General features: G+C 41.4%; 3 protein-coding genes across 4 annotated transcripts in view; 2 read left to right on the plus strand and 1 right to left on the minus strand.

Moving 5' to 3' along the window:
• Positions 1-1,747, plus strand: part of LOC116703350 (mucolipin-1) — a 19,911-nt gene extending 18,164 nt beyond the window's left edge. Inside the window, exon 13 of the mRNA XM_032538017.1 lies at positions 1,595-1,747. Within this exon, the coding sequence (XP_032393908.1) occupies positions 1,595-1,729 (135 nt within the window). The 3' untranslated portion in view covers positions 1,730-1,747. The remainder of the gene's footprint in view (positions 1-1,594) is intronic.
• A 135-nt stretch (positions 1,748-1,882) lies between these two features.
• Positions 1,883-15,296, minus strand: LOC116702260 (vicilin-like seed storage protein At2g18540). Its single transcript, XM_032536420.1, has 8 exons — positions 15,246-15,296; positions 12,575-12,619; positions 12,047-12,173; positions 11,784-12,009; positions 11,513-11,583; positions 10,771-10,847; positions 2,584-2,917; positions 1,883-1,896 (listed from the first exon to the last, which is right to left on the minus strand). The coding sequence occupies exons 1-8, from the start codon at positions 15,294-15,296 to the stop codon at positions 1,883-1,885; spliced, it is 945 nt and encodes a 314-aa protein (XP_032392311.1).
• A 7,383-nt stretch (positions 15,297-22,679) lies between these two features.
• Positions 22,680-25,012, plus strand: part of prr36b (proline rich 36b) — a 47,510-nt gene continuing 45,177 nt past the window's right edge. For both annotated transcript variants that reach the window (XM_032537310.1, XM_032537309.1), the window contains exon 1: positions 22,680-23,003. The gene's annotated coding sequence lies outside the window, so the exon portion shown is untranslated. The remainder of the gene's footprint in view (positions 23,004-25,012) is intronic.

Consider the following 25,012-nt stretch of genomic DNA (forward strand, 5'->3'; position numbering starts at 1 on the left):
CTCAATGATTTTCGCCCCCATAGCACTCACCCCAGTCATCACCAAATGCTTAGAGAACTGGTTTTGAAACACATCAAAGCCTGTCTACCTTCCACACTGGATCCGCATCAGTTTGCATATCGGACTAACAGATCCACCGAAGACGCCATAGCCATTGCTCTCTACTCAGCGCTGAGTCACCTGGGAGAAACAGGGGAGCTACGTTAGGATGCTCTTCGTTGACTTCAGCTCAGCTTTCACACAATAATACCGGACATTCTGATCCCCAAGCTAACCAACTTGGGGGTGCCACCACAAACTTGCTCCTGGATAAAGAACTTTTTAGTCAACCGACCCCAGCAGGTGAAACTGGGTCCTCACCTCTCTTCTTCCCGCACTCTTAGCACTGGCTCTCCACAGGGCTGCGTGCTGAGCCCATTACTCTACTCCCTATACACATCCGACTGCAGTCCCGCCCACCCAGAGAACATCATCATCAAGTTCGCTGATGATACAACGGTGGTGGGGCTGATTACAGGGGGAAACGAGGCGGCCTATAGAGATGAGGTCCTGAAACTTAGTGAGTGGTGTGCATCAAACAACCTGGCACTAAACATCAATAAGACCAAGGAACTCATCCTGGACTTCAGGCGGAACAAAGCCGCCCCTGCCCCCCTGTATGTCAACGGTGGATGTGTAGAGCGAGTGGAGTCCTTCAAATTCCTCGGCATTCACATCTCTGCAGACCTCTCCTGGTCGGCCAATACCACAGCTTTGGTCAGAAGGCCCAGCAGCGGCTACACTTCCTGAGGGTCCTCAGGAAGGAACAACTAAGAACTCAGCTGCTGGTGACCTTCTACCGCTCCACCATCGAGAGCCTGTTGACCTATGCTGTGACAGTGTGGCACTCCAGCTGCACGGAGGCCGACAGGAAGCGACTGCAGAGGGTGACAAACACTGCACAAAAATAATTGGCTGCCCTCTGCCCTCTTTGACTGCCATCTACAAGTCCCGTTGTCTCAGTAGGGCCAGAAACATCCTGAGGGACACCACCCACCCCGGCTCCCATCTCTTTAACCTGTTGCCCTCAGGCAGGCGCTTCAGGTCAATACGGGCCAGAACAAATAGACTCAGGGATAGCTTTTTTCCCAAAGCTGTCACCATACTCAACCTACAGTCAGACTTGCACTAATGTATTGTATATGTATATTTATGTATGTGTTATTAATGTTTGCACTTTTAGAGAGTTGCTCTCCAAATTTCATTGTACTGGTACAATGACAATAAAGGCTTTCAATTCAATTCAATTTCAATTCAATTCAATTCAATTCAATTTCAACATGAGGACAACATGGGGACAACATGGGGACAACATGGGGACAACATGAGGACTACATGGGGACAACATGGGGACAACATGAGGACAACATGGGGACAACATGAGGACTACATGGGGACAACATGAGGACAACATGAAACCAAACCTGAAATACAGAAACCTAGATGTGAATATATATATATATATGTATATATATATATATATATATATATATGTATATATGTATATACATTATAGAAGCTGATTTAAGCTTTTTTGTTTTTTTTCTCCCTACAGGCTCGGACCCAGGAGCGAGCCGGCGTCACCGACCTGCACGCGTTCATCGCGGCGTGCACGGACACGCCGAGCTCCGGCAAGTTCCGAGGACCCGAAGCTCCGCCGTCGTGCTCCCTCCTCTGCTGCGACTGGTGAACAGGACCCACAATGCAATGGGAGGAGAAGGAAGTAAAATGACGCTTCTGTGTTAAATCAACGCCGCGGAAACGCACGTACCTGGGAGGGAGGGGGCGGGCGGAGGTTATTATTTTATTTTATTTTTATTTTATTTTATTTTATTTATGAGTCTCAGTGATTGGCTCCTATTTTAAGCAATAAAGAAAGTAAGACATCTTCTTATACATAGCTTAGTAACATACTACTCTTTTTGGCTTAAATTCATTATGGTCGAGTAACCTATTTCCCGGAATCTGTTACACCTTCGTCTCTATAAATATAAATATAAATATAAATATAGTATGTAATAGTATTTGCTAACCCTGCTATTCTCTTTAAGATATCGACACACACACTAGTATAAGCATCAGGCCAGTTGCGTAGGCCACGGCAAAGGCTCTGGAGCCTCCACACGACCATAACTCACGCTTTAGCCATAACTGGAGGAACAACTTGTGCCCCCCCCCATGTGGAGCCAACACCGAGTGTGTGTGCGTGTGTGTGTCTGTGTGTTTGTGTGAGTGTGCATGCATGTGTGTGTGTCTGTGTGTGTGTGTGCGTGCGTGCGTGTGCATGTGTGTGTTTGTGTTTGTGCGTGTCTGTGTCTGTGTGTGTGTGCGCGTGTCTGTGTGCGTGTGTGTATGTGTGTCTGTGTGTGTTTGTGTGTGTGTCTGTCTGTCTGTTTTTTTGTGTGTGTGCACGTGTGTATGTGTATGTGTGTGTCTGTTCCTTTGTGTGTGTGTCTGTGTGTGTGTGTGTGTGTGTGTGTGTGTGTCTTCTCCAAACACCCAGCAGGGACCCAGGACAAACACCTTCAGAGAGGAGTGACGGACTGTTGTCCTCCGTGTCCTTGGTGTCCTCTGTGTCCTCCGTGTCCTCTTTGCCCCCGGTGTCCTCCGTGTCCTCTGTGTCCTCTGTGTCCTCTGTGTCCTCGGTATCCTCTTTGCCCCCGGTGTCCTCCGTGTCCTCCGTGTCCTCCGTGTCCTCCGTGTCCTCTGTGTCCTCCGTGTCCTCCGTGTCCTCCGTGTCCTCTGTGAATGTGAATTTGAGTTTTGCATTCAGACGTCTCCTGGAGCGGCCTGTCTCACGCCCAGTTACCTGCTCGGGCTTTTTGCAGCTTATGAGTAATTCATCATCTCTTCCTGAGACGTCAGTGTTTTCGTGTCTCTGATGAGTCCACGCGTGACGCCAGGGGACGTCTCACCGCCGTAGACCGGACACAGCGTCCACCGAGGACAATGGATGCACATTTTCACTTGAATAAGCTCTACCGCAGGGCTGTTATTATGGTTTTAGTGTCCACACGGCCACCCGGGTGCAGGGCTGTTGTTATAATAGGAAACTGAAAGGAAAATAAGAAGTGAAAAATGGTTTTAGTAAAGCGAAATTAAATTAAAAGATAGATAGATTTCTTTATTACACGCGAGAAAGTAAATTATCTGAGACAAAAAAAAAAAAAATGGAGAGAAAAAGTTTTTCTGCCAATATGAATAAAATAATAATATTTGAGACTAAAAAAAAAAGTTTCAATATAAATTTGAAATTTTTTTTAAAAAAAATCTGAGAAAGAAAATCATTAAAAATATATTTTTTTAACTCTCATATATCTTTTTTTTGCAATCAGTGTGAAAAAAAGCGGGGCTCACCTGACTGGCCAATAGGAACGTGGCATTATTTTTACAGCGCGAGAAAAATCCTGAGACGAGAGATCGAGAGCAATTATAATTTTTTTTAAACTTATTTTTATTTTGTTTTGTTTTGTTTTGTTTTGTTTTGTTTTATTATATTTTATTTTATTTTGTTTTATTTTATCTTATTTTATTTTGTTTTGTTTTATTTTATTTTATTTTATTTTATTTTGTTTAATTTTATCTTATTTTATTTTGTTTTATTGTATTTTATTTTGTTTTACTTTATCTTATTTTATTTTATTTTATTTTGTTTTGTTTTTTTTTTTTATTTTATTTTATTTTATTTTATTTTATTTTTATTTGTTTTATTTATTTTGTTTTATTTTTTTTGTTTTATTTTTTTTTTGTATTGTATTTTATTTTATTTTTGTTTTTATTTATTGTATTTTATTTTTATTTTGTTTTATTGTATTTTATTTTATTGTTTTATTTTTTGTTTGTTTTGTTTGTTGTTTTGTATTTTATTTTATTTGTTTTTATTATTTTAGTTTGTTTTATTGTATTTTATTATTTTGTTTTATTTGTTTGTTTTATTTTATTAGGTTTTGAGAGCAAGAAGAAAAAAACGTTTAGAGAGAAACACATTTTATTTTGAAGGACATTCCTCTCACACTGATAGCAAAAATATATAATTATATTATATTATATTATATATTTTTTCTCAGAAATAATTTTTAAAACTTATTTCACAGCGAGAGAAAAATCCTGAGACGAGAGCAAGAAATTCCATCGAGATCAAAGACTTATATTATTATTTTATTTTATTATTTTATTTTATTTTATTTTGTTTTATTAGGTTTTGAGATCGAGAAGAAAAACGTTTTGAGAGAAACACATTTTATATTTTATTTTATTTATAACATTGGTAGAAACGTCTCCTTTTTGTCTCCTCTTTGTCTCCTTTTTGTCTCCTTTTTGTCTCCTTTTTGTCTCCTCTTTGTCTCCTTTTTGTCTCCTTTTCATCTCCTTTTTGTCTCCTTTTCGTCTCCTTTTTGTCTCCTTTTCATCTCCTTTTTGTCTCCTTTTCATCTCCTTTTCATCTCCTTTTTGTCTCCTTTTCATCTCCTTTTTGTCTCCTTTTCATCTCCTTTTTGTCTCCTTTTCATCTCCTTTTTGTCTCCTTCTTGTCTCCTTTTGTATCCTTTTTGTCTTTTTTTTGGTCTCCTTTTCATCTCCTTTTTGTCTCCTTTTTGTCTCTTTGTCTCCTTTTCATCTCCTTTTTGTCTCCTTTTCATCTTCTTTTTGTCTCCTTTTGTCTCCTCTTTGTCTTCCTTTTTGTTTCCTTTTTGTCTTTTTTTGTCTCCATTTTGTCTCCTTTTTGTCTCCTTGTAGTCACTTTTCATCAACTTTGAGTTGCTTTTCTTTTGCCTTTTTTGTCGTTGCCTTGTTGTCATGGTAATTGCAGACATAGGACTATGGTTACCTGGTCCTCAGGTCTCTGCAGGGTAAATCCAGACCACTAGCTAGACTATCTGTCCAATCTGAGGACTATGGTTACCTGGTCATCAGGTCTCTGCAGGGTAAATCCAGACCACTAGCTAGACTATCTGTCCAATCGGAGTCTCTGTTGACGACTAAAACTACATCTGAACGTACACATGTTCCACCAAAACCACTTCCTTCCTGAGACTATCTAGCAGCGGCACCGTGGCTCTGTCCGGCGTTTAGCCCCGCCCACGACGATTGTGATTGGTTTAAAGAAATGCCGATAAACCAGAGCACGTTTATCCCCCATCCCAGAATGCTGTGTGGACTTGCCAGACCCTCCTCCGCAGTGCTGTGGAGGAGGGTCTGGCAACGCAAGCCTATTTTTGACCAAATCTGTAGTTTTGTCTTTGTGGACTGTTACTCCGGCAGCTTTGACAGTCGTCTGTATTTTCGATGTTCACCGCACAAAAGGACTACAGGGTACATTGTTGTTGTTGTTGTTGTTATGTTCACTGACATGTTGACTTAAATATTGTTTACAGTCGTGACCTGTTTACTGTGAAGCCCAGTTCGGACCAAAGAGTCGCGACAATACAAAATAGTTTTAGAAGGTCTGAAGCTGGTGGAGTCTCCAGAGGCTTGTTTTAGGACGTAAGAGACGTCTCCTGTTCCAACAACCAATAGAGAAGTCAGCTGGTGGAGTCTCCAGAGGCTGGTTTTAGGACGTAAGAGACGTCTTCTGTTCAAGAACTAATAGAGACTCCGCTGGTGGAGTCTCCAGAGGCTGGTTTTAGGCCGTAAGAGACGTCTCCTGTTTCAACAGCCAATAGGAAGTCAGCTGGTGGCGTCTCCAGAGGCTGGTTTTACAACGTAAGAGACGTCTCCTGTTTCAACAGCCAATAGGAAGTCAGCTGGTGGAGTCTCCAGAGGCTGGTTTTAGGACGTAAGAGACGTCTCCTGTTTCAACAGCCAATAGGAAGTCAGCTGGTGGCGTCTCCAGAGGCTGGTTTTACAACGTAAGAGACGTCTCCTGTTTCAACAGCCAATAGGAAGTCAGCTGGTGGAGTCTCCAGAGGCTGGTTTTAGGACGTAAGAGACGTCTCCTGTTTCAACAGCCAATAGGAAGTCAGCTGGTTGAGTCTCCAGAGGCTGGTTTTACGACGTAAGAGACGTCTCCTGTTTCAACAGCCAATAGGAAGTCAGCTGGTGGAGTCTCCAGAGGCTGGTTTTAGGACGTAAGAGACGTCTCCTGTTCAACAGCCAATAGGAAGTCAGCTGGTTGAGTCTCCAGAGGCTGGTTTTAGGACGTAAGAGACGTCTCCTGTTTCAACAGCCAATAGGAAGTCAGCTGGTGGAGTCTCCAGAGGCTGGTTTTAGGACGTAAGAGACGTCTCCTGTTTCAACAGCCAATAGGAAGTCAGCTGGTGGCGTCTCCAGAGGCTGGTTTTAGGACGTAAGAGACGTCTCCTGTTTCAACAGCCAATAGGAAGTCAGCTGGTGGAGTCTTCAGAGGCTGGTTTTAGGACGTAAGAGACGTCTCCTGTTTCAACAGCCAATAGGAAGTCAGCTGGTGGAGTCTCCAGAGGCTGGTTTTAGGACGTAAGAGACGTCTCCTGTTTCAACAGCCAATAGGAAGTCAGCTGGTGGAGTCTCCAGAGGCTGGTTTTAGGACGTAAGAGACGTCTCCTGTGCAACATCCAATAGGAAGTCAGCTGGTGGCGTCTCCAGAGGCTGGTTTTACGACGTAAGAGACGTCTCCTGTTCAACAGCCAATAGGAAGTCAGCTGGTGGAGTCTCCAGAGGCTGGTTTTAGGACGTAAGAGACGTCTCCTGTTCAACAGCCAATAGGAAGTCAGCTGGTGGAGTCTCCAGAGGTTGGTTTTAGGACGTAAGAGACGTCTCCTGTTTCAACAGCCAATAGGAAGTCAGCTGGTGGAGTCTCCAGAGGCTGGTTTTAGGACGTAAGAGACGTCTCCTGTTTCAACAGCCAATAGGAAGTCAGCTGGTGGAGTCTCCAGAGGCTGGTTTTAGGACGTAAGAGACGTCTCCTGTGCAACATCCAATAGGAAGTCAGCTGGTGGCGTCTCCAGAGGCTGGTTTTAGGACGTAAGAGACGTCTCCTGTTTCAACAGCCAATAGGAAGTCAGCTGGTGGAGTCTCCAGAGGCTGGTTTTAGGACGTAAGAGACGTCTCCTGTTTCAACAGCCAATAGGAAGTCAGCTGGTGGAGTCTCCAGAGGCTGGTTTTAGGACGTAAGAGACGTCTCCTGTTCAACAGCCAATAGGAAGTCAGCTGGTGGCGTCTCCAGAGGCTGGTTTTAGGACGTAAGAGACGTCTCCTGTTTCAACAGCCAATAGGAAGTCAGCTGGTAATGTCAGCTACAAACTATAGAAAGAAAATTCTCCACTACATCTCACCATCACCAACGTTATCCACATTCATATTTAGACACAACAAACGATATAAATATAAGCTACATAATCTGAACGTTGCAGACCAGCTCAAAGTTGCAAGTTTCAACCTGTCTCGTCGCATATTTTCGGTATGAACTGGGCTTTACTGAGGTTTTTATTTATTTTATTGCTGTTTATTTCCAGTTTTGCGCATCACGATACTGATGTGCAGCTTGTGTAACACGCGGGAGCAAAGCACTGCACTGTAACGCGTCGCTGGATGCTCCTTTAATGCCACTTTGCACGGGTTGTTTTGCAGCTGTTTCCTGGGATATATTTTGGGAATGTCTTGAATATTTATACCTAGGAGCTGAAAGGGACTTTCTCAGTCTGGGGGTAGAAGGGACTTTTGTATTTGGATCTTTTCGGTGAAGATGCTAACTTATGAGTTACAGCACATGTCTGTTAAATAAAGGGAGAAGTGAAACTGAAATTGTGTCAATAGTTTTTTTTTTTTTTCAAAGATATACTTAGAATAATAATCTGAGTCTGTCAGCGGCAATATTAGCACTTTTGTGAAGGTGAATACAAGCTGGAATATTGCCTATTAACTTAAATTGCAGCTTGTTTTTTGCCGACTGCAGATCTGACTTTATACTGGACCAATGTCCAACATTCACTCAGTCACTTAGACACAAAGACGTAGGAAAACATGTAAAAACTGCAAATAATACACATTTTTATTGCAGTATTAAATACATGCGTGGCTTGAGACGAAACAACAAAGGAGTTATCTAATCCTATTAAAGAAATCAAATGTAAAATTCAAGACTTTCTAAAGAAACGTAAGACTTTTCAGGCCTTATTCATTTGAATACTATATTTCAATTTTTTTCAAAGACTTTTAAGACCCTTTTCAAAGACTTTTAAGACCCTTTTCAAAGACTTTTAAGACCCTTTTCAAAGACTTTTAAGACCCTTTTCAAAGACTTTTAAGACCCTTTTTAAAGACTTTTAAGACCCTTTTTAAAGACTTTTAAGACCCTGAGTCTTAGTCACTTAGACACAAAGACATGTTGTAAAAACTGCAAATAATACACATTTTTATTGCAGTATTAAATACATGCGCGGCTTGTGACGGAACAACAAAGGAGTTATCTAATCTTTCTTATAATCTCACAAGAAATTAAATGTAAAATTCAAGACTTTCTAAAAGACTTTCCAGGCCTTATTTTTTTTTTAATACTATATTTAGGATTTTTTTTAAAGACTTTTAAGACCCTGAGTTTTATCTGTAAGGCAAGGCAAGGCAAGGCAGCTTTATTTGTATAGCACATTTCAGCAACAAGGCAATTCAAAGTGCTTTACACAAAATCAGTTAAACAGATAAAACACAAGTAAAAACAGTTAAAAATCACAAGCATTAAAAACCGGTAAAACACATGAATAGACAGTTAAAAACAAAGAGAAACATAAAACACAAGAATAAAAGTTACAGTGCAGCATAAGAAATTTAAAGAAATGAGCAGTCATTTAAAGAAAGGCAGCATCAAATAGAAAGGTCTTCAGCCTTGATTTAAAAGAACTGAGAGTAGCAGCGGATCTACAGGTTTCTGGGAGTTTATTCCAGATATGAGGACATAGAAACTGAAAGCTGCTTCACCCTGTTTAGTTCTGACTCTGGGGGCAGAAAGTAGACCTGTCCCAGATGACCTGAGAGGTCTGGGGGTTCATAGTGTAGTAGCAGATCAGCAATATATTTTGGACCTAAACCGTTAAGGGATTATAAACTAGCAAGAGTACTTTGAAATCAATTCTTTGAGACACAGGAAGCCAGTGTAAAGACTTCAGAACTGGAGTGATGTGATCCAGTCTCTTGGTCTTAGTGAGGACTCGAGCAGCAGCGTTCTGAATCAGCTGCAGCTGTCTGATTGATTTTAGGGAGACCTGTAAAGACCCCGTTACAGTAGTCAAGTCTACTGAAGATAAAGGCATGAGACAAGTTTTTCCAATCCTGTTGACACTATTTAAGACCCTGGTTTTCCTTACCAAAAACATTTGGGGTAAAAACTGCAAAAACCTTTTTTTTATTTAAAATCGCGCGGCTTTTCGCCGGTTTCTTCTTTTTAAATTAAAAAAATTAATTAAAAAATTGATTTTTCAAAAAGCTTTCCGCCTGTTTTTTTTTTTTTCTTTTTAGGTTTTTTTTTTTTTTCCCCCTGAGTTTTTCTTTTGGCCCGCCGTTTTTTGTTTTTAGCCTTTCGCCCTTCCCGTTTTTTTTCCTCTTCTTTCCCTTCAGTTTCCCCCTTCCTTTCCTTCTTTTCGGCCCGTTTCTGCCTGTTTTCATCTTTCCCCCGGTTTCGCCCTTGTTTGCTAATTTTCCCCGGTCTCCGTTTTCTGGGGTTTATTCCAGAATGACTAAATGAAACCTTAACCCTGTTTATTTCGCTTAAAAAAATTTTCCTGTCCCGCCTGGGGTCTTTTTCTGTTTTTGTCCTTTTTTTGCCCTCCTTTGGTTTTCGTCTTTCTTTTTTCCGGCCCTTTTTTCTTGTTTGGGGGGTTTTCCAGTCTTTGGTCTTTGGGTCCCGCTTTCTGTGCTGCGCGTTTTTGGGTTTTTTTGGGCCCCCGTAAAGCCCCGTTCTGCCCGTCTCTGGGGTTTTTAAATTTTTTTTCCCTCCGTTCCCCCCCTTTTCCCCCCGTTCCTTTGTCTTTTCTTGCCTTTCCCAAAAGGGCTTTTCAAATGCTTCCCTCTTTTCTCCATTTGTTAAAAAACTTGCCCGGTCCCTTCTCCCCTTTTAATGGCTATTCCCCTTGGCCTGTTGGCCCTTTTTACCCCCTTGGCTTTTCCCGTCATTTTTTGGCTTTTTTTCGTTCTTGGTTTTCCTCCCCCAAAAATTTAACCCAGCCTGTTTGTGCTCCCGCCGCTTGGGTGTTCTTTTCGCCTCCTTCCCTTTTTCTTTTTTTCCCTTGGTCCGTTTTTCTTGTCCTTCTTTTTCCTTTTTTTGGGTTTACTGTTTTTTGTTCCTTTCCCTGTTTTTTTGGTCTTTCTTGTTTTCTTTTCTTTCTCTGTCTTTTTTTGTTTTCCCCCCCCTTTTCCCTTTTTTTGTCTTTCTTTGTTTTTCCCTTTGGGCCTTTTTTGTCTTTCTTTGTCTTTCCTTTTCCTTTCTTCGTCTTTCCTTTCCCGTCTTTGTCTTTTTCTCTTCTTTTTTTCCCTTCCCTGTCTTTTTTTTGTCTTTCTTGTTTTTCCCTTTGTTTTTCTTTGTCTTCTTGTCTTTTTTTTTTTCTCTTCTTTCTTTCTTTCTCTTCTTTCTTTTGCTTTCTTTGTCTTTCTCTGTTTTCCTTTCTTTTTTCTTTTCCTGCTTCTTTTTTTTTTTCCCCCCTTCCCTTCCTTTGTCTTTTATTCTTTCTCTGTCTTTCGTTTTTTCTCTTTTTCGTCAAAAAATTAAAAAAAACCTTCCTGGTTTTCTGTTTTTCAGTCTTTTTTCTCTGTCTTTCTTTGCTTTTTTCTCTTTTTTTCCGCTTTTCTCTTTTTTTTCTTTTTTTTTCCCCGCCTTTTCTTTTTTTTCTTTGTCTTTTTCTTCTTTTCTTTGCCCTTTCTCGTCTTTCTGGTCTTTCTCGTTTTTCCTTTTTTCTTCCTGTCTTTCTTTGCCCCCTTTCTTTGGGGCCTTTCTCTTCTTTCTTGTCTTTCCTTTTTTCTCGTCTTTTCGTCTTTTTTTTTTTTCTTTGTTTTTCCCTTGTCTTCCTTTTCTTTTAGTTTTTCCTTTCTTTCTTTTGTCTTTCCCTTTTCTTGTTTTCCTTTGTCTTTCTTTTGCTTTCTCTGTCTTTCTCGCCCTTTTTTTCTCGTTTTCCTAAACATAAACAATAAAAAAAACCAATTTTAAACCATGGGTTAGTTTTTCCCTTTCTCGGGTTTTTTCCCCTTTTTTCTTTCTTGTTTTTTCTCTGTCTTCTTTGTTTTTCCCTTTCTTTCTGGGTCTTTTCTCTGTCTTTCTTTGTTTTTCTCTGTTTTTTCTCTGTCTTTCTTTGTTTTCTCTGTCTTTCTTTTGTCTTTCTCTTTCTTTCTTTTCTTTCTCTGTCTTCTTTGGCTTTCCTGTCTTTTTTTTTGTCTTTTCTTTGTCCTTTTTGTCTTTCTTTTCGTCCTGTTTTCTCTGTCTTTTTTTTGTTTTTCTTTGTCTTTTCTGTTTTCCTTTGTCTTTCTATGTTTTTTCCTTCTTTTTTTTTTCCCCCTCTCTGTCTTTTTTCCCTTTTGCTTTTTTTCTTGTTTTCTTTTCTTTTTCTTTTCCTTTGTTTTTGTCTTTCCTGTTTTTCCTTTTTTTGTTTCAAAAAAAACAAAAAATTTTTCCTTAAACCCATGGTTTTTCGTCTTTTTTCTTTCTTTGCTTCCTGTTTTCTTGTCTTTCTTTGGTTTCTTCCCCGGTTTTTTCTCTGTCTTTCTCTGTCTTTCTCTGTCTTTCTCATATTACTAAGAAAATTAACTAAAAAAAAAAACCAAAAAATGGGGTTTGTCGTCTTTTCTGTTTTTCCCTGTTTTTTTCTTGTTTTTCCTGTTTTTTCTCTTCTTTCTTTGCTTTCTCTTCTTTCTTTCTTTCTTGTCTTTCTTTGTCCCTTTCCTGTTTTCTGTTTTTTTCCTGTCTTTCTCCTTCTTTCTTTTTTTTTCTCTGCTTTCTTTGTCTTTCTTTGTTTTTCTCTGTCTTCCTTTGCTTTTTTGTCTTTTCTGTTTTTTCTTTGTCCTTTTTTCTTTCCCTTTCTTTTTTTTTCTTTTAGCTTTCCCTGTCTTTTTTGGCTTTCCCCCTTCTCTTTTTTCTTTTTTTTGGGTCTTTCTTTCTTTTTTGTCTTTTCTCTGTTTTTCTTTTTTTCCTTTCTTTTCTTTTTTTTCTCTTTTTCTTTTCTTTCCTTCCTTTTACTGTCTTTCTCGGTTTTTTCTTTGTCTTTCCCTGTTTTTCTTGTTTTTCTCCTGTCTTTCCTTTGGGCTTTCCCTTTTTTTGCTTTTTTTTTTCTGATATTACAAAAAAAATTAAACATTAAAATAAACCTTTAAAACCACATGGTTTTTTAGGGGGGTCTTTCTTTTTTTTGGCTTTTTTTCTTTTCTTTTTCTCTGTCTTTTTTTTGGTTTTTCCTGCCTTTCTTTTTTTTCCCTTCTTTGTCTTCTTTTCTGTTTTTTCCAACCTTTTTGTCTTTTTTTCCCTTTAAGAAATTAACTTAAAAATAAAACCAAATTAACACAGGGTTTGGGCTTCCTTTCCGTCCCCTTTTGCCTTTCTCGGTTTTCTCGTTTTCTCGTCTTTTTTTGTTTTTCTCTTCTTTCTCGCTTTCTCTGTCTTTTCCTTTCTTTCTTTTTTTCTTGCTTTTTTCTTCTTTTCTGTTTTTCCCTTTGTTTTTTCCCCCTTTTTTTTTAAAATTACAAAAAAATTAAACAAAAAAGAAAAAACCAATTAAAACACAGGGTTTGCTTTCTGTCTTTTTTGTCTTTTCTGTCTTCCCCTCTGCTTTCTTTGCTTTCTTTCCCCTTTTTTGTCTTTCCCCTTTCTTCTTTTTGTCTTTTCTTGCCCTTTCCTTTTCCCCTTTTCCTTTCCTGCTTTTTTTTTAAAAAAATTTTCTTTTCCTTCCTTTTTTCTGTTTCTCTGTCTTTCTTTTCTTTCCCCCCTTTTTTTCCTGTATTTCTCTTTCTTTCTTGTCTTTCCTTTCCCCCTTTCTCTGTCTTTTTTTTTTTTTTTGTTTTTTCTTTGTCTTCTCTGTCTTGTCTTCTTTCCTGTTCCAACCTTTTTTTGTTACTTTTTCCCCTTTGTTCCCTTCAAAAAAAACCCTTTCCAGGGGTTTTAGTCTCTTTTCTTTCTCCTTTTTCTTTCTCTGTCTTTCCTTTGTCTTTTTTTTCTTTTCTTCTTTCTCTTTTTCTTTGTTTCTCGTCTTTCTTTGTCTTTCCTGCCTTCTCGTCTTTCTCTGCTCGTTTTTCTTTTTCTTTCTCTGTCTTTTTGATTTTACAAAATTAACAAAAAGAAAAAAAACCAACCAATTCCCTTTTTGAGTCGTCTTCCTGATTCCCCCCCCTTTCCAGGTCCGAGGAGAGGGGGGGGGGGGTTGCAGAACATTAAAAAAATAATGCTGTGAAAAGGAAAAATGCAAAACCTTTTAAAGGCTCCCCTTCCCACAAAACCTTCCCCTCAAGGAAACGGGAGGGGAACGTAGAAGTGCAGGAAGTGCAAATGGACCAAAAACTGAAAAAAAGGGGACGGAAAAAGATCAAAAAAAATTTGACGTTTCTTCCTCTTGTGCCGCGGGGCCGATGTCCTCAGGACCGCAGCTTTATTCAGCAACCTCCGGGCGGAGACAAGCTTCGACTGCGGGAACTGGCCGCCTCAGGGCCACGGGGGAAAACAGTCCCACGCCCCGTTTTTACCCCTTAAACTGCGTTCCCGGGGCAACGCAAGACATCACCCAAAGGGTTTGATGATCAAAAAAAACAAATTTGGGGGAGTTCTTTTCGCATTTTCTTACGTCACACCCTGTTCTTGCTCATAGTTTAAGGGTGAGAGTGGTGTGGTTTGTTTTTTTGGGGAAAGGGGGTGTGTGGTTTTGGGGGTTTTTTGGGGGGGTGTTGTGTGGGGGGTGTGGGGGGGGAGTGGGGGGTTTGATGGGGGGTGGGTGGTGTGTTTTTGGGTGTAAGGGATTGGGTGTGGTGGGTTTGTGTGTGTGTATGGGGTGTGGGGGGGGTGTGGGGTGTGTGGGGTGGTGTGTGTGTGGGGGGATGGGTGTGGGGGTGTGTGTGTGTTTGGGGGGGTGTGTGTTGTTGTGAGGGGTTTTGGGTGGGGGGGTGTGGGGTGGTTGGTGGGGGGGGGGGGGGGTTTTTGGGTGTGGGTGTGCCTTTTGGGGGGGGGGGGGGTGTGGGTGTTGTTGGGGGGGGGGGGGGGGGGGGGGTGGGGGGTGGGTGGTGGGGGGGGGGTGGGGGTTGTGTGGGTGTTTTTATGTGTTGTGGGGGTTTGTGGTTTGGTGGGTTGGGGTGGGGGGTTGTGGGGGTTGTTGTGGTGTCGTGGGGGTTGTGGTTGGGTGGTAGTGGTGTGTGGGGGTGTTGTTGCGTGTGTGGTGCTGTGTGTTGGGTGTGTGTGTTGTGTTGTGGGGGGGGTTGGTGTTGGGTGGGGGGGTGGGTTTTGTGTGTGTGGGGGGGGGGGGGGTCAATAAAGCTAGTATCGCTATATTTCGGATACACAGATGCCATGCCATCTTTATGCCGAAATGCGTCAGCATTATTTGTTGTGATTTGCCTGTTTAAATAGGTGCTATTACAGTATGTTGTCCTCCTACTTTATGAGGTTTTTAACATTAATATGAGACCCCCCCCCCCCCCCCCCCAGCCTGGTCTATGGCCCCCCAGGGGCTAGAAATGGCCCTAGGTGTAAACCGGGCCCTGGGTATCCTGCTCTACCTTTGTGAAAATGAAAGCTCAGAGTGGGCCGATCTGGAATCTTGCTCCTCATGAGGTCATAAGGGGCAAGGTTACCTCCCCTTTCTCTGGTTCGCCGCCCAGAGAATTTGCCCCCCCCCCCCCCCATGAAAGGAGACATCGTGGCTTTCAAACGAGCAAAGTGGCCGTTGGTCAAGGCCTTTTGGTCAAGGCTTTTCAACTGATCGTGGATGGGATCGGGCTATAAAAGGTTAAAAATATCGATAAAAAGCGTCAACAAAAGTGTTGATTTTCAATTCACGAGGGTTAAATATTAAAAAATACACAATCTTTCCTGGTGGACTTTCCTGGTTTAAATGAACGCGTTGTGTGAGAGCTCGTTAAAGGTAGCAGACCCCAGACTGGGGGCCAGGTTTCGGGGCTTGACTGAGCGCCAGCCCTCTTGTGCCGTGGCTGCCCCAGCTGGACTGAAGGCCGGGGGGGGGGGGCAATGAGACAAACAGCCCGGGAACGCAGCCCCGCCCCTTCCTGTCTCCGCTGCCGCACACCACCACACACACACACACACACACACACACACACACCTTCCTCTCTTTGTTGCGGCTGGTCGAGCGCGCCAACACGTCCATCAGCATGGAAACCCCTCCGGAGTCTCCACCCTCTCTTCCTCGTCTCCTTCCACGTCTCTCACACACGCACACACACATACACACATATACACACACACACATATGCACACACACACACACGCACACACACATATACACACGCTCACACATGCACATGCACAAACATGCACACACACACACCATACATATACACACACGCACACACACACACAAGCACACACACACACACACACAAGCACACACGCTCACACATACACAGCACAAACACACACACACACACACAAGCACACACGCTCACACATACACATGCACAAACATGCACACACACACACAAGCACACACGCTCCACACATACACATGCACAAACATGCACACACACACACAAGCACACCACGCACGCACATACACTTGCACAAACATGCCACACACACACACACACACACACACACGCACGCACGCACACACACACACAAGCACACACTCAGACATACACACACACACATATACACACACACACACACACATACACACACACACACACACACACACATACACATATACACACACACACACATATGATGTAAAACAGGAAAGAGCAGCAGACCTCCATATTCTAAAAACAGCTTTTTCTTTCATCTCGGTGTGAAAAATAACTTTGCTGATGAATCAGTTAACAGAATAGTTGGCGGTTGTTTTTCTGTGGATCGACTAATTGATTAAACTAACTAATCTTTGCAGATTTATTCAAGTTTTTTTTGGGGGGCGTGTAAAAGCCCCTACCTGTATTTTTTGGGCTGGAATTTTTTTAGGTCTTTTTCTTAAAGAATCACCTTGACTTTTAGGGGGGCTGGGAAAGGGGTCGTTTTTTTTATTTTCAAGGGACCAACTTAACAAAGAAATTAAATGGAGAAAAATTCTTAGATTTTATAGATAAAACAATAATTTTTAGTTTCAGGGCGAACTTTAAAAACTAAACCAAATGTGTGAAAAGGGTTTTGAGATTTGTTCCTTGTGCAAAAGCACACGAGGGGAGACAATGGCTGCAATTTATGTGTGGGGTGTGTGTGTTGTGTGTGTGTGGTGTGGTTGTGTGTGTGCGGGAGCAAAAGGGAAAAAAAGGAAGAAAAGGGGTTTAAGAGGGGGGAAAAAGGGGGTTGGAGGGCCAAGGGGGGAGGGCGACAACAATGGTAGGCTCCTCGGGGGGGGGGGGGGGGGGGAGTAGAGTGACTTGCAAGAGGTGACAGCATCCTTAATTGAATAATCCCCCTCCTGGGAGGCGATTGGCTGCGCCCCGGAGAAAGCAGAGTTCCTGCTATTATCTATTCAGCCCTTTCAGTTTTCAGCGTGGAGCGCTGTCGTGCTGAAATGAAGGATGACTTCGGGGACTCGTACAGCCTCGGAGGTTTCTATTTCTGAGGGTGGAAGCTGGGAAAAATGGTTTGAATGATTCTGAAATAAAAACTCATAAAAGTCATTTAAAGGAACGTAACGATGTACTCTTAACTCACGATTCAAGATTTTTAACCCTCGTGTTGTCCTCGGGTCAAATTGCCCCGTTTTCCTATATCAATGTTCTTATTAATTCCCCAAAATAACATGATCTACTTTCATTAATTTGGTTCTTAATTCTATTTATAGCATTGAAAAAACAAATGGACGTGTTTGTTGAAAGAGTATTGAGTAAAAGTGGAATATTCCAGTCTGTGATTAATACAACTCCTTCTTTAATTTTAGTCTCATAATTCCTAATTTATGACTTTTATAAACTCAAACATTAGGAATAATTCCGATAAATGAGGTGTATGGACCAGCAGCATTGATTTACTCAAGACAGAGAGAGAGAGAGACAGAGAGATAGAGAGAGAACAGAGAGGAGAGCACAGAGAAAGGACAGGCGAGAGAGAGAGACGGGGAGGAGGAGGGGGAGAGAGAGAGAGAAGAGAGAGGATGGGCCGAGAGACGATATAGAGAGACAGAGACAGACAGAGGAGAGAGAAGACAGAGACAGACAGACAGAGGGGAGACAGATGAGAGACGAGACGATGAGAGAATAGATTAGAGAGGACGACGAGGACCAGAGAGAGAGAGGAGACAGAGGGGACAGACAAACAGACAGAGCGAGAGAGAGAGAGAGAGATAGAGAGTGGACGAGACAGACAAGAGAGAGAGAGAGAGATAGAGAGAGAGGGAGAGAGGAGAGGAGAGAGAGAGTACAGGACAGACGAGAGACGAATATAGAAGAGAGAAGAGAGAGAGAGGAGAGAGAGAGACCGAGAGACGAGGGGAGAGGATAGAGGAGGAGAGGATAGATCGAGAGAAGAGAGAGACCGGGACGAGAGGAGGAGAGCGAGACAGACGAGACGGAGAGACGAGAGAGAGAACAGACAGACCGGAGAGAGAGACAGAGACAGACAGAGAGAAGAGGAGACAGACAGAGAGAGAGAGAGATAGAGAGGAGGAGAGAGAGAGACGACCAGAGAGGAACAGACAGAGAGAGAGAGAGAGAGAGACAGAAGAGGGGACAGACAGAAGAGAGTGAGAGAGACAGAGACAGGACAGAATGAGAGAGGACAGACGAGAGAGAGAGCGATAGAAGAGAGAGGAGAGACAGACAGAGAGGAAGAGACAGACGAGAGAGAGAGAGATAGATTAGGACAGAGAGAGAGAGATAGAGAGGAGAAAAGAAGGGAGAGGCAGAGCAGAGACAGAAAGAGAGAGAGGACAGAGTAAAGGACAGAGAGAGCTAGAGAGAGAGAGAGACGAGAGAGAGCGAGGATAGAGAGACAGAGACAGACAGAGCAGAGAGAGAGGATAGAGAGAGGATAGAGGAGACAGAGACAGAACAGAGAAAGACCGAACAGACAGAGAGGAGAGAGAGAGAGGAGAGAGGCCAGGAGGGGGGGGGGGGGGGGGGGGGGGGACAGACAGAGGAGAGAGAGAGAGAGACAGAGACAGACAGAGCAGAGAGAGATAGACAGAGAGAGAGAGAGAGAGACTGAACTGTTAAATATTAATGCAACAAACATCCGGTTCGGTGCTGTGCTGTAAATGCTGACGTGCCGTAAACTTGCCTCCTATCTGACGACGGCTTCAACCTAAAGGGCTCCACGCTGCCAGCTTTGCCCAATAAGTTGACTTGTTATTCTTGGAGCTAAAACCAGGTATGTGGCCAGGTATGTGGCCAGGTATGTGGCCAGGTGGGACCAGCGGTAGAGCAGGGGCACATGGACTGAGAGGTTCAGGGTTTGAATCTGCATGTCTTCCCCCCTTTCTCATCCAACTGTCCTGTCAAAAACAAAGGTGGAAAGGCCCCAAAAAACAGAACTAAAAACAGGTATTACAGGTGCTCAGGGGGCAGAACCTTAAAATGGAACCTGCTGTCATTGTTTTTTCGATTTTGAACCCATTTAAGAGATCTGTGTCTCGAGCCTTTATCCCAAAACAACAGACCAGGGCTGCAACTAGTGATGATGTTCATCATCAGTTAACATCCGTTAAATGACTAAGGCCGGGCGATGTGGAGAAAATCAAATATCACGATATTTTTGACCAGATACCACGAAATCGATACGATACGAATAATATTGTGGTGTTGACACTTGGTGCTTTCACAAAATATTTACACAATGAGATGTTTAGTAAATAATCATCAGCAATTTAGATAAAATGACAGTTACAACAGTCTGGTAAGATCAGAAAATGACATCACTTTACTGTAAGGCAGCCTTTAAAACCAGGAGAAGACACTACTTATACCGTATTAAGATATTACAATAATCTAAGACGATATCTAGTCTCATATCCCGATATCTAGTCTCATATCATGATATCTAGTCTCATATCACGATATCTAGTCTCATATCACAGTATCTAGTCTCATATCATGATATCTAGTCTCATATCACAGTATCTAGTCTCATGTCAAGGTTTCTAGTCTCATATCCCGATATCTAGTCTCATATCATTATATCTAGTCTCATATCACAATATCTAGTCTCATATCAAGGTATCTAGTCTCATATCAAGGTATCTAGTCTCATATCAAGGTATCTAGTCTCATATCATTATATCTCTCATATCATTATATCTAGTCTCATATCCCGATATCTAGTCTCATATCAATGTATCTAGTCTCATATCAAGGTATCTAGTCTCATATCAAGATGTCTAGTCTCATATCAAGATGTCTAGTCTCATGTCAAGGTTTCTAGTCTCATATCCCGATATCAAGTCTCATATCAAGGTATCTAGTCTCATATCAAGATGTCTAGTCTCATGTCAAGGTTTCTAGTCTCATATCATTATATCTAGTCTCATATCACAATATCTAGTCTCATATCACGATATCTAGTCTCATATCACAATATCTAGTCTCATATCATGATATCTAGTCTCATATCATGATATCTAGTCTCATATCATTATATCTAGTCTCATGTCACAGTATCTAGTCTCATATCCCGATATCTAGTCTCATATCCCGATATCTAGTCTCATATCCCGATATCTAGTCTCATATCACGATATCTAGTCTCATATCACAATATCTAGTCTCATATCATGATATATAGTCTCATATCATGATATCTAGTCTCATATCATTATATCTAGTCTCATGTCACAGTATCTAGTCTCATATCCCGATATCTAGTCTCATATCCCGATATCTAGTCTCATATCTCGATATCTAGTCTCATACCCGGATATCAAGTCTCATATCAAGGTATCTAGTTCATATAAAGATGTTAGTCTCATGTAAAGGGTTTCTAGTCTCATATCTTTTATATCTGTCTATATCCAATATCTAGTCTCTATCACGAATCTAGTCTCAATCATATCTAGTCAATCACAATATCTAGTCTCATATCATGATATCTAGTCTCATATAATATCTAGTCTCTTCATGAATCTAGTCTCATTTTCATGTTTCTATTCTCATATAAACATTTATCTATCTCATATCACAATGTATTAGTCCCATATCACAGTATCTAGTCTCATATCACAAGATTAGTTCTATCATGATATCTAGTCTCATATCATGGTATCTAGTCTCCATACCCAAAAGTCTAGTCTCATGTCACAGTATCTATTCTCATATAAACAGGATCTAGTCTCATTTTCATGATATCTAGTCTCATATCACAATATCTAGTCTCTATCCAGTATCTAGTCTCATGTCAGGTTTCTAGTCCTCATATCCCAATATCTAGTCTCATATAATTACTAGTCTCATATCAGATATCTTTCCCATATCAAGGTATTAGTCTCATATCAAGGTATCTAGTCTCACTATCATTATATCTCTCATATCATATATCTAGTCTCATATCATTATATCTAGTCTCATATCATATCTAGTCTCATATCATTATATCTAGTCTCATATCATTATATCTAGTCTCATATCATTATATCTAGTCTCATATCATGATATCTAGTCTCATATCATGGTATCTAATCTCATATCACGATATCTAGTCTCATATCATGATATCTAGTCTCATTTCACGATATATAGTCTCATATCACAATATCTGTCTATATCAAGGTTCTAGCCCTCATATCCCCGAATCCAGTTCTCATATCACAGTTCTAGTTTCATATCAAGATGTCTAGTCTCATGTCAAGGTTTCTAGTCCCATATCCCGATTTTCTGTCTCATATCCATTTAATCTAGTTCATCAAAATCAGTCTCATATCCTGAATTTAGTCTCATATTACAATATCCAGTCTCTTTTTCACGATTTTCATCCAATATCAAGGTATCTAGTCCCTCATATCACAGTATCTAGTCTCATGTCAAGGTTTCTGTCTCAATCCCGATATCTAGTCTCATAAAATATATCTAGTCTCTATCATAATACTAGTCCCCATATCACAATATCTAGTCTCATATCAAGGTATCTAGTCTCATATCATGATATCTAGTCTCATATCCCGATATCTAGTCTCATATCAAGGTATCTAGTCTCATATCAAGGTATCTATTCTCATACAAAGATGTCTAGTCACATGTCAAGGTTTCTAGTCTCATATCCCGATATCTAGTCTCATATCATTATATCTAGTCTCATATCACGATATCTAGTCTCATTTCATGATATCTAGTCTCATATCACAGTATCTAGTCTCACGTCAAGGTTTCTAGTCTCATATCACAGTATCTAGTCTCATGTCAAGGTTTTTAGTCTTATATCCCGATATAGTCTCATATCAGGGATATCTAGTATCTTTCAGATTCTAGTCTATATCACGGGTATTTTAGTCTCATGTCAAGGTTTTAGTTCATAATCCCCAGTATCTAGTCTCATGCCCAAGGTTTCTAGTCTCATATCGCTATCTAGTCTCTATCATTATATCTAGTCTCATATCACGATGTCTAGTCTCATATCAAGGTATCTAGTCTCATATCACGATATCTAGTGTCATTTCATGATATCTAGTCTCATATCACAGTATCTAGTCTCATGTCAAGGTTTATAGTCTCATATCACAATGTCTAGTCTCATATCAAGGTTTCTAGTCTCATATCACAATGTCTAGTCTCATATCAAGGTTTCTAGTCTCATATCCCGATATCTAGTCTCATATCACAATGTCTAGTCTCATATCACAAAAAGCTGTATATATAACTGATCTACTGCAAGATTTTAAGGAATTATAATTATATAGCCTTAGCCCATCTCATCTTGTTTTTTGTACTGTATTTTATGTTCTTGATGTTTATATTTTAATCCCCTCGTCTAATTTTTATTTATTCGTACATATTTTTATATTGATATGTCCATTCTTGTTTCTATCTCAAGCTATTGTATATTCACTGCATAGAAAGGATGTTTCATTTAATTTTTAATTTTTTTTTTTAATGTTTTCTATTATTTAACTTTCTCTGATGCAAAACTGTTCAATGAATGTTTAATATGTTTGTAAAATTTAAAGATGATAATAATAATAAATAAAAAAAAAAGAGACGAACTGGGCGGTATGCTCTTTCTTTTATCCCTCAGGCTATTAGGCAGCACAACAAGCACTTTAAACGTACATTTGTATGAGTTTTTAATTTTTTATTGTATTTATGTATACTATTGTAGTGTATTTGTGGTATTGTATTTAAATTCTCTTGTTTTTATGGGTAAGATGGCGAGTGTGAGCCCTGTAATTTCTATTTTTATGGATGAAATAAACTTGACTTGACTTGACTTAAATCCGGGGCTGTTGGGGCCTGTTTTTGAACACGCTCATTAAGTTTTTTACTGTAGCTCAACCCGTTTAATGGTCTGTCATCTGTAAAATCTTTATTATTCCGACATTTCCTGTAGCACCTGAAGGCAACGGCAGCCCTCCTCTCCTCCGCCTCTGTCCATCCATCCGCCGGTCTACTGCCGTGTGTGTGTGTGTGTGTGTGTGTGTGCGTGCGTACTGAAGCGTCATTCTCCTCCTTTCTTCTTTTCAGTGAACGCGCATCACTTGTGAGAAGCGAAGCTTGAGACTCAGAAGTTCCTCGGCTCAGCTCGGCTCGGCTCGCTCACCCGCGAATTTCTTCTCTTCCTCCACCCCGGTTTCATTTTTAGCCCTCATCCTCACTTTCCCTTTTTTTTTTTTCTCCCCCTGACTCGAGGTTGAAGATTCAGCCGGGCTGTGCTGCTCGACACTGGGGCGTAGCTGGAGAGGATTTCGCTAGCTCGCCGCTACACTGCACTGCACTGACTGGTAAGGGCGAGATTTGTATTAGCATTAGCATGCTAACGTCAGTTGGTAACTGCTGGCCGGCTAATTAACGGTAATTCAAACACGACCGTTGGAAACGAACGTTCTAGTCACAGCCGTTGGCGTCCTAGTTTCTACGTCCGCCGTCGCGTTATTTACGTGTGTTTCGACATTTTAACACTAAAACAACGCGTCCGAATCGTGTTGTATGTTTGCGTGAATTAATATTTATGTTAAATACGCCGTTGAAAACGCCTAAAAGGTTCCGCTTTGGTGTCACTTCGTCGTTTTGTGTGTATCAGCGGCTCTAGTTTCGCATTCCTGTTGAAAAGGGGGCTCGGTGGGGCGGTGGCAGCAGGCTGCGTGGTCGCTAAGAAGTACTCAACAGTCTCGTTAGCCTAACGTAAAACACGAAACATTCATTTAATTGAGGCTGTTTTTCATTTACACAACGTTTCCCCTCTTTGTGAAACCACTCTGTCTGCATTTTCCCTCCCTAAACTTTTTGTTCCTATCTCCCCTCCTTCTCCATCCTCCATCGCGGATGCCCATTGTTCTGTGATGGGCCAAGTGGTGTGGGTGCAGAGGCATGTTTCACACCCCTCAGGGGCAAAAGCCGGCGTATGCAAGAGGCTAATAATTCAGCAGATGCCCACTCCGTTTCGTATCATCTTAAACTGAATAACTTAGGGGCATTTGTGGCGTGTTGAAGCAACAATTCCCTCCGTGCTCGGAGGGAGTGTGTGCAGCTGAAATATCTCTGAGATGGTTGTGCGCAGACTCAAGCAGGCATGTAATCAGAGGTGATTAATGTCACCCCCCCCCCCCAAAAGTGATCAGCTATTGTGGTGTGAGAGTCAATGTTGGAGGGCCCCGTAGCTGCTCCTCCAATGACTCTTTTTAGGTGAATGAGTGCAACAAGAGAGATTGCACTCCCCTCTGTAAGAACAATGGAGAGCAGGAAAACACTGCCAGCTCCCAGAGCCTGGCATAAATAGCATTTAATAAACTGCAAACATGCGAGCATTGAAACATCGTAATCCTCTGCCCAAAACTCGATTCTCTTTCCCCTTGACGTGTTGCAGACTGTGACATAAATGGTCTGGAGCTTTGTGGCCAAAGTGGGCATTTGCTCGGTCGATGATGGGTGCCGATCGACCACGAAGTATTGATGTCATCCTTAGTAGATGGCACCCCGGGGTGACTTGTATTTGCACTTTTAAAGGCTCCACCATGCAGGGGCTTGGAGACCCTCCAGGGCTCTTGAGTCAGAGGTGGGCAAAGCCATCGGCTAGTCCTGTCTCCCCCCCCCCCACACACACACACACACACACACACACTGATGAGAGAATGGCTGACTCACAGTGTTGGTGGATGAGGCGGGGAAATGGAGGACACAGACAGGCAGCCTAATGCAATCATGGCATTAAATTGAGCTGCTAAAAAAAAGAAAACACACACACACACACACACACACACACACACACACACACACTGTCGTTATGAAGTTGTTTAAGATGGTCTTGAAAAGAGGATGTAGTCGGAAGATGTGGATTACTGGCTGTAATGGTGGCAAAGCTAAATAAATTAGGTCCAATGATCTTTTCTTTGTGGAAACCATCTTTTCTTTATCCTTGTTGTTTTTGTTTTGTTTTGGTGTGAGTGTCGACGGAGTTAGCCACCCGTGTCAATAAGAATGAGACAGTATTGTGTCTGAAACAAGCCTCCATATAGGCGGGTGGGGTGGGGTGGGGGGGTAGGGGCTATTAACAAAGCTACTAATGCAACATGGTGATTAAATTGTATTACGACACCCGTCCTATAATATTAATGAGGAAATCGAGGAATTATTTCAGATGATATTTCCTGACTCTGACATTTGATGTCTTCAGTGTGTGTTCAGATTCTTCTTCTTATTCAAAACTTGCTTAAATGTTGTCACAGAATATTTTTAACATACAGTTTGGTCTTTCATACGCTCGTACTTAAGGGGCAATTCTAATTTTATTATC

Source organism: Etheostoma spectabile, chromosome 15 (assembly GCF_008692095.1).
Source record: "Etheostoma spectabile isolate EspeVRDwgs_2016 chromosome 15, UIUC_Espe_1.0, whole genome shotgun sequence".
NCBI classification, from domain to species: Eukaryota; Metazoa; Chordata; class Actinopteri; order Perciformes; family Percidae; genus Etheostoma; species Etheostoma spectabile.

What these genes read in the sequence shown, in the direction of transcription:
- LOC116702260 (XM_032536420.1), bottom strand. Translation starts at nt 15,296, where the DNA reads ATGCTGATGGACGTGTTGGCGCGCTCGACCAGCCGCAACAAAGAGAGG. An exon ending in GAAAAAAGAGAAGGGGGAAA is followed by an intron (nt 12,010 to 12,046) that starts GCCAAAAAAGAC and finishes AGAAAAAAAAAG; the next exon opens with AAAGGGAAAGAAAAAAGGAC. An exon ending in AGAGAAAAGCGGAAAAAAAG is followed by an intron (nt 2,918 to 10,770) that starts AGAAAAAAGCAA and finishes TGGACTCATCAG; the next exon opens with AGACACGAAAACACTGACGT.